At 33.1% G+C, this 17,332-nt stretch overlaps 1 protein-coding gene across 1 annotated transcript in view; it reads left to right on the top strand.

Annotated features, from left to right (window-relative positions):
- The first annotated feature begins 11,720 nt into the window (after positions 1-11,720).
- The window catches only part of LOC128652321 (repetitive organellar protein-like), a 294,662-nt gene continuing 289,050 nt past the window's right edge, over positions 11,721-17,332 (top strand). Inside the window, exon 1 of the mRNA XM_053705258.1 lies at positions 11,721-12,108. Within this exon, the coding sequence (XP_053561233.1) occupies positions 11,721-12,108 (388 nt within the window). The remainder of the gene's footprint in view (positions 12,109-17,332) is intronic.

A 17,332-nucleotide genomic window follows, 5' to 3' on the forward strand; every position in this document is an offset into this window, starting at 1 on the left:
CAATATAACAAATAGTAAGCAGCACAATATAACAAATAGTAAGTAGCACAATATAACAAATAGCACAATATAACAAATAGTAAGCAGCACAATATAACAAATAGTGAGCACAATATAACAAATAGTCAGCACAATATAACAAATAGTAAGCAGCACTAATATAACAAATAGTAAGCAGCACAATATAACAAATAGTAAGCAGCACAATATAACACATAGTGAGCACAATATAACAAATAGTAAGCAGCACATTATAACAAATAGCACAATATAACAAATAGTAAGCAGCACAATATAACAAATAGTAAGCAGCACAATATAACAAATAGTAAGCAGCACAATATAACAAATACTAAGCAGCACAATATAACAAATAGTGAGCACAATATAACAAATAGTAAGCAGCACAATATAACAAATAGTAAGCAGCACAATATAACAAATAGTAAGCAGCACAATATAACAAATAGTAAGCAGCACAATATAACAAATAGTAAGCAGCACAATATAACAAATAGCACAATATAACAAATAGTAAGCAGCACAATATAACAAATAGTAAGCAGCACAATATAACAAATAGTAAGCAGCACAATATAACAAATAGTAAGCAGCACAATATAACAAATAGTAAGCAGCACAATATAACAAATAGCACAATATAACAAATAGTGAGCACAATATAACAAATAGCACAATATAACAAATAGTAAGCAGCACAATATAACAAATAGTAAGTAGCACAATATAACAAATAGTCAGCACAATATAACAAATAGTAAGCAGCACAATATAACAAATAGTAAGCAGCACAATATAACAAATAGTAAGTAGCACAATATTACAAATAGTAAGTAGCACAATATAACAAATAGTCAGCACAATATAACAAATAGTAAGCAGCACAATATAACATAGTAAGCAGCACAATATAACAAATAGTCAGCACAATATAACAAATAGTGATCACAATATAACAAATAGTGAGCACAATAAAACAAATAGTGAGCACAATAAAACAAATAGTGAGCACAATATAACAAATAGTGAGCACAATAAAACAAATAGTGAGCACAATATAACAAATAGTAAGCAGCACAATATAACAAATGGTCAGCACAATATAACAGTCAGCACAATATAACAAACAGTAAGCACAGTATAACAAATAGTGAGCACAATATAACAAATAGTAAGCAGCACAATATAACAAATAGTAAGCAGCACAATATAACAAATAGTAAGCAGCACAATATAATAAATAGTGAGCACAATATAACAAATAGTGAACACAATATAACAAATAGCCAACAGAATATAACAAATAGTGAGCACAGTATAACAAATAGTGAGCAGCACAATAAAACAAATAATGAGCACAATATAACAAATAGTGAGCAGCACAATATAACAAATAGTAAGCAGCACAATATAACAAATAGTAAGCAGCACAATATAATAAATAGTGAGCACAATATAACAAATAGTGAACACAATATAACAAATAGCCAACAGAATATAACAAATAGTGAGCACAGTATAACAAATAGTGAGCAGCACAATAAAACAAATAATGAGCACGATCTAACAAATAGTGAGCAGCACAAAATAACAAATAGTCAGCACAATATAACAGTCAGCACAATATAACAAACAGTAAGCACAGTATAACAAATAGTGAGCACAATATAACAAATAGTAAGCAGCACAATATAACAAATAGTAAGCAGCACAATATAACAAATAGTAAGCAGCACAATATAATAAATAGTGAGCACAATATAACAAATAGTGAACACAATATAACAAATAGCCAACAGAATATAACAAATAGCCAACAGAATATAACAAATAGTGAGCAGCACAATAAAACAAATAATGAGCACAATATAACAAATAGTGAGCAGCACAATATAACAAATAGTAAGCAGCACAATATAACAAATAGTAAGCAGCACAATATAATAAATAGTGAGCACAATATAACAAATAGTGAACACAATATAACAAATAGCCAACAGAATATAACAAATAGTGAGCACAGTATAACAAATAGTGAGCAGCACAATAAAACAAATAATGAGCACGATCTAACAAATAGTGAGCAGCACAAAATAACAAATAGTCAGCACAATATAACAAATAGTAAGCACAATATAACAAATAGTGAGCAGCACAATATAACAAATAGTGAGCAGCACAATATAACAAATAGTCAGCACAATATAACAAATAGTAAGCAGCACAATATAACAAATAGTCAGCACAATATAACAAATAGTGAGCAGCACAATATAACAAATAGTCAGCACAATATAACAAATAGTGAGCACAATATAACAAATAGTCAGCACAATATAACAAATAGTGAGCAGCACAATATAACAAATAGTCAGCACAATATAACAAATAGTGAGCAGCACAATATAACAAATTGCACAATATAACAAATAGTGAACACAATATAACAAATAGCGAGCACAATATAACAAATAGTGAGCACAATAAAACAAATAGTGAGCACAATATAACAAATAGTGAGCACAATAAAACAAATAGTGAGCACAATATAACAAATAGTAAGCAGCACAATATAACAAATAGTAAGCAGCACAATAAAACAAATAGTGAGCAGCACAATATAACAAATAGCACAATATAACAAATAGTGAGCACAATATTACAAATAGTGAGCAGCACAATATAACAAATAGTAAGCAGCACAATATAACAAATAGTCAGCAGCACAATATAACAAATAGTCAGCAGCACAATATAACAAATAGTCAGCAGCACAATATAACAAATAGTCAGCAGCACAATATAACAAATAGTCAGCACAATATAACAAATAGCACAATATAACAAACAGTAAGCACAGTAAAACAAATAGTGAGCACAATATAACAAATAGTGAGCATAATATAACAAATAGTCAGCAGCACAATATAACATATAGTGACCACAATATAACAAATAGTCAGCAGCACAATATAACATATAGTGAGCACAATATAACAAATAGTCAGCAGCACAATATAACAAATAGTGAGCATAATATAACAAATAGTCAGCAGCACAATATAACAAATAGTCAGCAGCACAATATAACATATAGTGAGCACAATATAACAAATAGTCAGCAGCACAATATAACAAATAGTGAGCATAATATAACAAATAGTCAGCAGCACAATATAACAAATAGTGAGCACAATATAACAAATAGTCAGCAGCACAATATAACATATAGTGAGCACAATATAACAAATAGTCAGCAGCACAATATAACATATAGTGAGCACAATATAACAAATAGTCAGCAGCACAATATAACATATAGTGAGCACAATATAACAAATAGTCAGCAGCACAATATAACATATAGTGAGCACAATATAACAAATAGTCAGCAGCACAATATAACATATAGTGAGCACAATATAACAAATAGTCAGCAGCACAATATAACATATAGTGAGCACAATATAACAAATAGTCAGCAGCACAATATAACATATAGTGAGCACAATATAACAAATAGTCAGCAGCACAATATAACAAATAGTGAGCACAATATAACAAATAGTCAGCAGCACAATATAACATATAGTGAGCACAATATAACAAATAGTCAGCAGCACAATATAACATATAGTGAGCACAATATAACAAATAGTCAGCAGCACAATATAACATATAGTGAGCACAATATAACAAATAGTCAGCAGCACAATAAAACAAATAGTGAGCAGCACAATATAACAAATAGTCAGCAGCACAATAAAACAAATAGTGAGCAGCACAATATAACAAATAGTCAGCAGCACAATATAACAAATAGTCAGTAGCACAATATAACAAATAGTCAGTAGCACAATATAACAAGTAGTCAGCAGCGCAATATAACAAATAGTCAGTAGCACAATATAACAAGTAGTCAGCAGCGCAATATAACAAATAGTCAGTAGCACAATATAACAAATAGTCAGTAGCACAATATAACAAGTAGTCAGCAGCGCAATATAACAAATAGTCAGTAGCACAATATAACAAATAGTCAGTAGCACAATATAACAAATAGTCAGTAGCACAATATAACAAATAGTCAGCAGCACAATATAACAAGTAGTCAGCAGCGCAATATAACAAATAGTCAGTAGCACAATATAACAAATAGTCAGCACAATATAACAAATAGTGAGCAGCACAATATAACAAATAGTCAGTAGCACAATATAACAAATAGTAAGCAGCACAATATAACAAATAGTCAGCAGCACAATATAACAAGTAGTCAGCAGCGCAATATAACAAATAGTCAGTAGCACAATATAACAAATAGTCCGTAGCACAATATAACAAGTAGTCAGCAGCGCAATATAACAAATAGTCAGTAGCACAATATAACAAATAGTCAGTAGCACAATATAACAAATAGTCAGCAGCACAATATAACAAATAGTGAGCATAATATAACAAATAGTAAGTAGCACAATATAACAAATAGTCAGCACAATATAACAAATAGTCAGCAGCGCAATATAACAAATAGTCAGTAGCACAATATAACAAATAGTCAGTAGCACAATATAACAAATAGTCAGCAGCACAATATAACAAGTAGTCAGCAGCGCAATATAACAAATAGTCAGTAGCACAATATAACAAATAGTCAGCACAATATAACAAATAGTGAGCAGCACAATATAACAAATAGTGAGCATAATATAACAAATAGTCAGCACAATATAACAAATAGTGAGCAGCACAATATAACAAATAGTGAGCAGCACAATATAACAAATAGTGAGCATAATATAACAAATAGTCAGCACAATATAACAAATAGTCAGCAGCACAATATAACAAATAGTGAGCATAATATAACAAATAGTCAGTAGCACAATATAACAAATAGTCAGCACAATATAACAAATAGTCAGCAGCACAATATAACAAATAGTCAGCAGCACAATATAACAAATAGTCAGCAGCACAATATAACAAATAGTCAGCAGCACAATATAACAAATAGTCAGCAGCACAATATAACAAATAGTCAGTAGCACAATATAACAAATAGTCAGCACAATATAACAAATAGTCAGCAGCACAATATAACAAATAGTCAGCAGCACAATATAACAAATAGTGAGCATAATATAACAAATAGTAAGTAGCACAATATAACAAATAGTCAGCACAATATAACAAATAGTGAGCAGCACAATATAACAAATAGTAAGTAGCACAATATAACAAATAGTCAGCACAATATAACAAATAGTCAGCACAATATAACAAATAGTCAGCACAATATAACAAATAGTCAGCACAATATAACAAACAGTAAGCACAGTAAAACAAATAGTGAGCACAATATAACAAATAGTAAGCAGCACAATATAACAAATAGTGAGCACAATATAACAAATAGTCAGCAGCACAATATAACAAATAGTAAGCAGCACAATATAACAAATAGTAAGCAGCACAATATAACAAATAGTGAGCACAATATAACAAATAGTCAGCAGCACAATATAACATATAGTGACCACAATATAACAAATAGTCAGCAGCACAATATAACATATAGTGAGCACAATATAACAAATAGTCAGCAGCACAATATAACAAATAGTGAGCATAATATAACAAATAGTCAGCAGCACAATATAACAAATAGTGAGCACAATATAACAAATAGTCAGCAGCACAATATAACAAATAGTGAGCAGCACAATATAACAAATAGTGAGCAGCACAATATAACAAATAGTAAGTAGCACAATATAACAAATAGTGAGCACAGTATAACAAATAGTGAGCACAATATAACAAATAGTGAGCACAGTATAACAAATAGTGAGCAGCACAATATAACAAATAGTGAGCACAATATAACAAATAGTGAGCACAATATAACAAATAGTCAGCAGCACAATATAACAAATAGTGAGCACAATATAACAAATAGTGAGCAGCACAATATAACAAATAGTCAGCAGCACAATATAACAAATAGTGAGCATAATATAACAAATAGTCAGCAGCACAATATAACAAATAGTCAGCAGCACAATATAACAAATAGTCAGCACAATATAACAAATAGTCAGCAGCACAATATAACAAATAGTCAGCAGCACAATATAACAAATAGTCAGCACAATATAACAAATAGTCAGCACAATATAACAAATAGTCAGCACAATATAACAAATAGTGAGCACAATATAACAAATAGTCAGTAGCACAATATAACAAATAATGAGCAGCACAATATAACAAATAGTAAGTAGCACAATATAACAAATAGTCAGCAGCACAATATAACAAATAGTCAGCAGCACAATATAACAAATAGTCAGCAGCACAATATAACAAATAGTCAGCAGCACAATATAACAAATAGTACAATATAACAAACAGTAAGCACAGTAAAACAAATAGTGAGCACAATATAACAAATAGTGAGCACAATATAACAAATAGTGAGCACAATATAACAAATAGTGAGCACAATATAACAAATAGTGAGCACAATATAACAAATAGTCAGTAGCACAATATAACAAATAATGAGCAGCACAATATAACAAATAGTAAGTAGCACAATATAACAAATAGTCAGCACAATATAACAAATAGTCAGCAGCACAATATAACAAATAGTCAGCACAATATAACAAATAGTAAGCAGCACAATATAACAAATAGTAAGCAGCACAATATAACAAATAGTAAGCAGCACAATATAACAAATAGTCAGCAGCACAATATAATAAATAGTCAGCACAATATAACAAATAGTCAGCAGCACAATATAACAAATAGTCAGCACAATATAACAAATAGTAAGCAGCACAATATAACAAATAGTAAGCAGCACAATATAACAAATAGTAAGCAGCACAATATAACAAATAGTCAGCAGCACAATATAATAAATAGTCAGCACGATATAACAAATAGTAAGCAGCACAATATAACAAATAGTAAGTAGCACAATATAACAAATAGTCAGCACAATATAACAAATAGTCAGCAGCACAATATAACAAATAGTCAGCACAATATAACAAATAGTCAGCAGCACAATATAACAAATAGTCAGCACAATATAACAAATAGTACAATATAACAAACAGTAAGCACAGTAAAACAAATAGTGAGCACAATATAACAAATAGTGAGCATAATATAACCAATAGAGACACAATATAATAAATAGCCAGCACAATATAACAAATAGTGAGCAGCACAATATAACAAATAGTAAGTAACACAATATAACAAATAGTGAGCACAATATAACAAATAGTAAGTAACACAATATAACAAATAGTGAGCACAATATAACAAATAGTAAATAACACAATATAACAAATAGTGAGCACAATATAACAAATAGTAAGTAACACAATATAACAAATAGTGAGCAGCACAATATAACAAATAGTAAGTAACACAATATAACAAATAGTGAGCAGCACAATATAACAAATAGTAAGTAACACAATATAACAAATAGTGAGCACAATATAACAAATAGTAAGTAACACAATATAACAAATAGTGAGCACAATATAACAAATATTAAGTAACACAATATAACAAATAGTAAGTAACACAATATAACAAATAGTGAGCACAATATAACAAATAGTAAGTAACACAATATAACAAATAGTGAGCACAATATAACAAATAGTAAGTAACACAATATAACAAATAGTGAGCACAATATAACAAATAGTAAGTAACACAATATAACAAATAGTGAGCACAATATAACAAATAGTGAGCAGCACAATATAACAAATAGTCAGCAGCACAATATAACAAATAGTGAGCAGCACAATATAACAAATATGAGTTTTGGTGGTAGTAAGTGCGCTAAAAGAAACTAAAGGTATCCAATTGTATCCAGTATTAAATAAAAAAAACTATTTGTTATATTGTGCTGACTATTTGTTATATTGTGCTGACTATTTGTTATATTGTGCTGACTATTTGTTATATTGTGCTGCTTACTATTTGTTATATTGTGCTGCTTACTATTTGTTATATTGTGCTCACTATTTGTTATATTGTGCTCACTATTTGTTATATTGTGCTGACTATTTGTTATATTGTGCTGACTATTTGTTATATTGTGCTGACTATTTGTTATATTGTGCTGCTTACTATTTGTTATATTGTGCTGCTTACTATTTGTTATATTGTGCTATTTGTTATATTGTGCTGCTTACTATTTGTTATATTGTGCTGCTTACTATTTGTTATATTGTGCTCACTATTTGTTATATTGTGCTGACTATTTGTTATATTGTGCTGCTTACTATTTGTTATATTGTGCTGCTTACTATTTGTTATATTGTGCTGACTATTTGTTATATTGTGCTGACTATTTGTTATATTGTGCTGCTTACTATTTGTTATATTGTGCTGCTTACTATTTGTTATATTGTGCTGACTATTTGTTATATTGTGCTGACTATTTGTTATTTTGTGCTGCTTACTATTTGTTATATTGTGCTGACTATTTGTTATATTGTGCTGACTCTTTGTTATATTGTGCTGACTATTTGTTATATTGTGCTGCTTACTATTTGTTATTTTGTGCTGCTTACTATTTGTTATATTGTGCTGACTATTTGTTATATTGTGCTGACTATTTGTTATTTTGTGCTGCTTACTATTTGTTATATCGTGCTGACTATTTGTTATATTGTATTAAAAAAGTGTTTAAGCAGAGCGCTGGTTAATAAACGGGATACCACACAACTTACAAGGGAGAAAAGATCCTTCTATCTTTTCAAAAATGTGGTAGGAGTTTTGGTGGTAGTAAGTGCGCTAAAAGAAAGCTAAAGGTATCCAATTGTATCCAGTATTAAATAAAAGAGTTATAAAATATATATATAACAATGTGCAAAGTGTAATGCGTGTATTATGATTCCTCAGTCAAAAAAGAAGAAAGATAGGGTGTGTGGGGGGAAATGAGAGGATCTATACAAAAATAACAGTGTCCGTGAAAAAATAGTGGTTTTTAAATATCTTACTTAAGGAGGATGATAGTTAAGCGTTCTATCAATAGTGTACTAATGATCAAAATAAAGTCAAAGTATGTGACAATTAGCAGTGTGACCATATATTGGTGAGATATTAGAAGTATCAAGCAAATTGTTAGTGTATGTTAAAAAGAAACAATACGTTAAATTGTAGTGAAAAAACTAAATATATCTAAAAAATTCCTAAATATATCTAAATATATCTAAAAAATTCCTTGCAGCCTAAATCATATGTCAAAAATATTTAATTATACACAATCACAATCAAATTGGAACTTGAAACAAAGGGACGTCTCCCCAGATAAAAAATAATAAAAAACAGAATTTAAGCAAGTAGAAATTCCATACTCAATACTAGGTAAGCAGACTTGGCTGAGGAAATGTGTTAAAAATCCACTGTGTTGTGCAGAGAGAGACAGTCTCTTATAGCATCAGAACCTTTCGTTGTTGCTTTATAGATAGGTTTTACTGACCAAGTTCAGGGTTTGGGAAATGTGTAGACTCCTTATAGCACAATACAGTCATTCAACTTTATTGAACTTAATGCTTTAAGATTCTTTCTACTTACTTCACCACTTGTGTGGCAACGATATCATCTGTACAGCTCCAAGTTTCCAAACTAAGTCAGTGCGCCGCGTGTATCTTGGCGTCTGACGTCATCGGCAAACTTCAACTGCTGTTACCGTGATAATCGGCTTTCTGGATATTAGAATCACAGGTTGTTTTGGAGATAATCACTCTTTGTGTTTCCAACGGAGGTAATTCCCTGCACTTAGTGCTGATTGCACGCAGGAAAAAAAAGGAGGATGTTGAAAAATGTAGATAACCCGGGTTAATAAGTAAAGTTGAGAAAATCCTTAGATATAGAATGTCCTCATTCAAGTTGTAATGTCAGATAACACAGCCACTCAGATCAACGCGTTTCGCTCGCCAGGGAGCTTTTTCAAGATAGATGTGACTGGTCAGGTGTACCCTTATAAAGGTGTCAGAAAACCCTCATTGGTAGTTTTTTAATTGGTGTATTTAAGGTGGAATCACAGGAATACTATGTATCTGTGTATGTCCCAACTGATTAAGGTGGAATAGTCTCTTCATGTTCATTCTCAGCTTAAAGAGGAATATCTTTTTAGCTTAATATCTTGTTTACTAAAAAAGGCTACTATATAGGTACTACTGCAATATTCATAATATTCTAAAATGAATGATATTCATAAAAAATTAATATTCATAAAATTTATCTAACAGCATCTAAAAAATAATAATTAATATTCATAAAATTTGTCTAACATATATCTAAAACCTCTTTTAGAGTATTTTAATGGCCATAAAACTTGTATCTTGTAATATAAGGGTTTTTATAAGACAGAAGAGATATATATGTACATCCTACATTACTGGAAATTCCAAAAGGAATTTTGTCGAGTTGATTATGACCATAAAACTTAAACAGTATAAAAATTACAATATAGAATCACCATTAGTCAAACAGAAAGGGTGAGAGATCTAGTTCCGAGTTTAGACCTCTTGGGTACAGAGTATCGTATTTATAGATTAGCTCTGCTTCTTTTATCAGTAATTTCTTCTCTATACTGCCACCTCTCCAATGATTATGTACTTTTTGTACACCCCAATATTTTAGATCTTTAGTTTTACCTTTATGGACTGATTTAAAGTGTTTGTATAGATGAGTATCATCTCATTCTCTACCATTCTTTATATTGCCAATATGCTCTCTTATTCGGTCTCTGACCATTCTTTTGGTTTCCCCAAAATAAAAAAGGTTACAAGTGCACTTAAGAACATAGATTATATTTTTATTGGTACATCTTATGGTGTCTTTAATTGTGAAGGGTTTCTCTATATTATTAATTATAATATTTTTTAATTTGTTACTGTGGCCACATGCCTTACATGAATAGCATGGAAAAAAACCCATAATACTTTTCCCAGTTATATCTTTTTGTTTTAGTATATTTTTCTTTTTTGTTTTCAGTTCACTAGGTGCCAAAAATGTTTTAAGGTTCGCTGCCTTTTTAAAAATAAACTTGGGGTTGTCAATAATTTTCTCCCCTAACAGATCATCTTCTCTTATCAGGTGCCAATGTTTTCTTATTATCCGTTTGATTACATTCAGGTCAGCACTATAATCTGTTATAAAAGGAACCATGATCTTATCACTGGTCTCTTTTTGTTTCACTTTGTAGGTCAGAAGGGACTCTCTGTCTGTGTTCTTAGCTCTCTCTATGGCTTTATCTGTAATATCATCTTTATAACCTCTCACCTTAAATCTTTCTAGTAAGATTTCAGATTGCTGTTCAAAGTCTGTCATCCTAGAGCAGTTCTTTCTAATACGTAAAAATTATCCTACCGGGATGTTTTTCTTCCATACATCTAGATGGCAACTTTTTGCATGTATATAATTACTGCAGTCGACCTTCTTGAAATGGGTCTTAGTTTCAATTTTGTTTTCTGCTTTCATTATTTCTAGGTCTAAAAACACCACTGAATCTGTACTGTAATTATATGTAAAGTTTAGTCCCCAAGTATTATTATATACATGCAAAAAGTTGCCATCTAGATGTATGGAAGAAAAACATCCCGGTAGGACAATTTTTACGTATTAGAAAGAACTGCTCTAGGATGACAGACTTTGAACAGCAATCTGAAATCTTACTAGAAAGATTTAAGGTGAGAGGTTATAAAGATGATATTACAGATAAAGCCATAGAGAGAGCTAAGAACACAGACAGGGAGTCCCTTCTGACCTACAAAGTGAAACAAAAAGAGACCAGTGATAAGATCATGGTCCCTTTTATAACAGATTATAGTGCTGACCTGAATGTCATCAAACGGATAATAAGAAAACATTGGCACCTGATAAGAGAAGATGATCTGTTAGGGGAGAAAATTATTGACAACCCCAAGTTTATTTTTAAAAAGGCAGCGAACCTTAAAACATTTTTGGCACCTAGTGAACTGAAAACAAAAAAGAAAAATATACTAAAACAAAAAGATATAACTGGGAAAAGTATTATGGTTTTTTTTCCATGCTATTCATGTAAGGCATGTGGCCACAGTAACAAATTAAAAAATATTATAATTAATAATATAGAGAAACCCTTCACAATTAAAGACACCATAAGATGTACCAATAAAAATATAATCTATGTTCTTAAGTGCACTTGTAACCTTTTTTATTTTGGGGAAACCAAAAGAATGGTCAGAGACCGAATAAGAGAGCATATTGGCAATATAAAGAATGGTAGAGATGATACTCATCTATACAAACACTTTAAATCAGTCCATAAAGGTAAAACTAAAGATCTAAAATATTGGGGTGTACAAAAAGTACATAATCATTGGAGAGGTGGCAGTATAGAGAAGAAATTACTGATAAAAGAAGCAGAGCTAATCTATAAATACGATACTCTGTACCCAAGAGGTCTAAACTCGGAACTAGATCTCTCACCCTTTCTGTTTGACTAATGGTGATTCTATATTGTAATTTTTATACTGTTTAAGTTTTATGGTCATAATCAACTCGACAAAATTCCTTTTGGAATTTCCAGTAATGTAGGATGTACATATATATCTCTTCTGTCTTATAAAAACCCTTATATTACAAGATACAAGTTTTATGGCCATTAAAATACTCTAAAAGAGGTTTTAGATATATGTTAGACAAATTTTATGAATATTAATTATTATTTTTTAGATGCTGTTAGATAAATTTTATGAATATTAATTTTTTATGAATATCATTCATTTTAGAATATTATGATTATTGCAGTAGTACCTATATAGTAGCCTTTTTTAGTAAACAAGATATTAAGCTAAAAAGATATTCCTCTTTAAGCTGAGAATGAACATGAAGAGACTATTCCACCTTAATCAGTTGGGACATACACAGATACATAGTATTCCTGTGATTCCACCTTAAATACACCAATTAAAAAAACTACCAATGAGGGTTTTCTGACACCTTTATAAGGGTACACCTGACCAGTCACATCTATCTTGAAAAAGCTCCCTGGCGAGCGAAACGCGTTGATCTGAGTGGCTGTGTTATCTGACATTACAACTTGAATGAGGACATTCTATATCTAAGGATTTTCTCAACTTTACTTATTAACCCGGGTTATCTACATTTTTCAACATCCTCCTTTTTTTTCCTGCGTGCAATCAGCACTAAGTGCAGGGAATTACCTCCGTTGGAAACACAAAGAGTGATTATCTCCAAAACAACCTGTGATTCTAATATCCAGAAAGCCGATTATCACTGTAACAGCAGTTGAAGTTTGCCGATGACGTCAGACGCCGAGATACACGCGGCGCACTGACTTAGTTTGGAAACTTGGAGCTGTACAGATGATATCGTTGCCACACGAGTGGTGAAGTAAGTAGAAAGAATCTTAAAGCATTAAGTTCAATAAAGTTGAATGACTGTATTGTGCTATAAGGAGTCTACACATTTCCCAAACCCTGAACTTGGTCAGTAAAACCTATCTATAAAGCAACAACGAAAGGTTCTGATGCTATAAGAGACTGTCTCTCTCTGCACAACACAGTGGATTTTAACACATTTCCTCAGCCAAGTCTGCTTACCTAGTATTGAGTATGGAATTTCTACTTGCTTAAATTCTGTTTTTTTATTATTTTTTATCTGGGGAGACGTCCCTTTGTTTCAAGTTCCAATTTGATTGTGATTGTGTATAATTAAATATTTTTGACATATGATTTAGGCTGCAAGGAATTTTTTAGATATATTTAGATATATTTAGGAATTTTTTAGATATATTTAGTTTTTTCACTACAATTTAACGTATTGTTTCTTTTTAACATACACTAACAATTTGCTTGATACTTCTAATATCTCACCAATATATGGTCACACTGCTAATTGTCACATACTTTGACTTTATTTTGATCATTAGTACACTATTGATAGAACGCTTAACTATCATCCTCCTTAAGTAAGATATTTAACCCCTTAATGACCACAATGTACCCTGTATGTCACTGGTCGTTAAGGGTTTTTTCAGGACATAATAACATTAGTCTAGCAAGAACACGCTATTAATGCACTCCCTCCAGCAGGCTTTGTGGAATAGAGCAGTCTCAACGCTGGTGGCAAGACCGTGCTATAAAACAATCAAGTCCCAAAAAATGACCAGTGACATACAGGGTACGTCGCTGGTCCTTAAGGGGTTAAAAACCACTATTTCTTCTGTTATGTGTGATCAGTCCACGGGTCATCATTACTTCTGGGATATAACTCCTCCCCAACAGGAAATGCAAGAGGATTCACCCAGCAGAGCTGCATATAGCTCCTCCCCTCTACGTCAGTCCCAGTCATTCTCTTGCACCCAACGACTAGATAGGATGTGTGAGAGGACTATGGTGATTATACTTAGTTTTTATGACTTCAATCAAAAGTTTGTTATTTTACAATAGCACCGGAGCGTGTTATTACTTCTCTGGCAGAGTTTGAAGAAGAATCTACCAGAGTTTTTTACTATGATTTTAACCGGAGTCGTTAAGATCATATTGCTGTTCTCGGCCATCTGAGGGAGGTAAAAGCTTCAGATCAGGGGACAGCGGGCAGTTGAATCTGCATTGAGGTATGTAGCAGTTTTTATTTTCTGAATGGAATTGATGAGAAAATCCTGCCATACCGTTATAATGACATGTATGTATACACTTCAGTATTCTGGGGATGGTATTTCACCGGAACTACTCTGTTAAAGGTCTCTAATCCTTTTAATAAGTATTTATCATGTTAAACGTTTTTGCTGGAATGTAGAATCGTTTACATTGCTGAGGTACTGAGTGAATAAATATTTGGGCATTAATTTCCACTTGGCAGTTGTTTGCTTTTAATTGTGACAGTTTCGTTTCTCTTCACTGCTGTGTATGAGAGGGAGGGGCCGTTTTTGGCGCTCTTTGCTACGCATCAAAAATTTCCAGTCAGCTACTCTTATATTTCCTGCATGATCCGGTTCATCTCTGACAGATCTCAGGGGGTCTTCAAACTTCTTTGGAGGGAGGTATATTCTCTCAGCAGAGCTGTGAGAATTTCATATTGACTGTGAATAAAAACGTTGCTCTGTAATTTTTATGTCAAATTTAATTATTGTTATTTTACTAATGGGAACAAACCTTTGCTAAAAGTTGTGTTGTTTTAAAGTTTGATGCTATAACTGTTTTTCAGTTCATTATCTCAACTGTCATTTAATCGTTTAGTACCTCTTTGAGGCACAGTACGTTTTTGCTAAAAAAGATTATAACCAGGTTGCTAGTTATTGCTAGTGTGTTAAACATGTCTGACTCAGAGGAAGATATCTGTGTCATTTGTTCCAATGCCAAGGTGGAGCCCAATAGAAATTTATGTACTAACTGTATTGATGCTACTTTAAATAAAAGTCAATCTGTACAATGTGAACAAATTTCACCAAACTGCGAGGGGAGAGTTATGCCGACTAACTCGCCTCACGCGGCAGTACCTGCATCTCCCGCCCGGGAGGTGCGTGATATTTTGGCGCCTAATACATCTGGGCGGCCATTACAGATAACATTACATGATATGGCTACTGTTATGACTGAAGTTTTGTCTAAATTACCAGAACTAAGAGGCAAGCGTGATCACTCTGGGGTGAGAACAGAGTGCGCTGACAATACTAGGGCCATGTCTGATACTGCGTCACAGCTTGCAGAGCATGAGGACGGAGAGCTTCATTCTGTGGGTGACGGTTCTGATCCAAACAGATTGGATTCAGATATTTCAAATTTTAAATTTAAATTGGAGAACCTCCGTGTATTACTAGGGGAGGTCTTAGCAGCTCTCAATGATTGTAACACCGTTGCAATACCAGAGAAACTGTGCAGGTTGGATAAATACTTTGCGGTACCGGCGAGTACTGACGTTTTTCCTATACCTAAGAGATTAACTGAAATTGTTACTAAGGAGTGGGATAGACCCGGTGTGCCGTTCTCACCCCCTCCAATATTTAGAAAGATGTTTCCAATAGACGCCACCACTCGGGACTTATGACAAACGGTCCCTAAGGTGGAGGGAGCAGTTTCTACTTTAGTTAAGCGTACCACTATCCCGGTGGAGGATAGCTGTGCTTTCTCAGATCCAATGGATAAAAAATTAGAGGGTTACCTTAAGAAAATGTTTGTTCAACAAGGTTTTATATTGCAACCCCTTGCATGTATCGCGCCGATTACGGCTGCGGCAGCATTTTGGATTGAGTCTCTGGAAGAGAACCTTAGTTCATCTACGCTAGACGACATTATGGACAGGCTTAGAGTCCTTAAACTAGCTAATTCATTCATTTCGGAGGCCGTAGTACATTTAACCAAACGGCTAAGAACTCAGGATTCGCCATACAGGCACGTAGGGCGCTGTGGCTAAAATCCTGGTCAGCTGATGTTACTTCTAAGTCCAAATTACTTAATATACCTTTCAAGGGGCAGTCTTTATTTGGGCCCGGTTTGAAAGAAATTATCGCTGACATTACAGGAGGTAAGGGCCACGCCCTACCTCAAGACAAAGCCAAAGCTAAGGCTAGACAGTCTAATTTTCGTCCCTTTCGGAATTTCAAAACAGGAGCAGCATCAACCTCCACTGCACCAAAACAGGAAGGAGCTGTTGCTCGTTACAGGCAAGGCTGGAAGCCTAACCAGTCCTGGAACAAGGGCAAACAGGCCAGGAAACCTGCTGCCGCCCCAAAGACAGCATGAACCGAGAGCCCCCGATCCGGGACCGGATCTAGTGGGGGGCAGACTTTCTCTCTTCGCCCAGGCCTGGGCAAGAGATGTTCAGGATCCCTGGGCGCTAGAGATCATATCTCAGGGATACCTTCTAGACTTCAAATTATCTCCCCCAAGAGGGAGATTTCATCTGTCAAGGTTGTCAACAAACCAGATAAAGAAAGAAGCGTTTCTACGCTGTGTACAAGATCTGTTATTAATGGGAGTGATCCATCCGGTTCCGCGGTCGGAACAAGGACAAGGGTTCTACTCAAACCTGTTTGTGGTTCCCAAAAAAGAGGGAACTTTCAGGCCAATCTTAGATTTAAAGATTCTAAACAAATTCCTAAGAGTTCCATCGTTCAAAATGGAAACTATTCGGACAATCTTACCCATGATCCAAAAGGGTCAGTACATGATCACAGTGGATTTAAAAGATGCTTACCTTCACATACCGATTCACAAAGATCATCACCGGTATCTACGGTTTGCCTTCC

This window comes from Bombina bombina, chromosome 1 (genome assembly GCF_027579735.1).
Source record: "Bombina bombina isolate aBomBom1 chromosome 1, aBomBom1.pri, whole genome shotgun sequence".
Taxonomy (NCBI): Eukaryota; Metazoa; Chordata; class Amphibia; order Anura; family Bombinatoridae; genus Bombina; species Bombina bombina.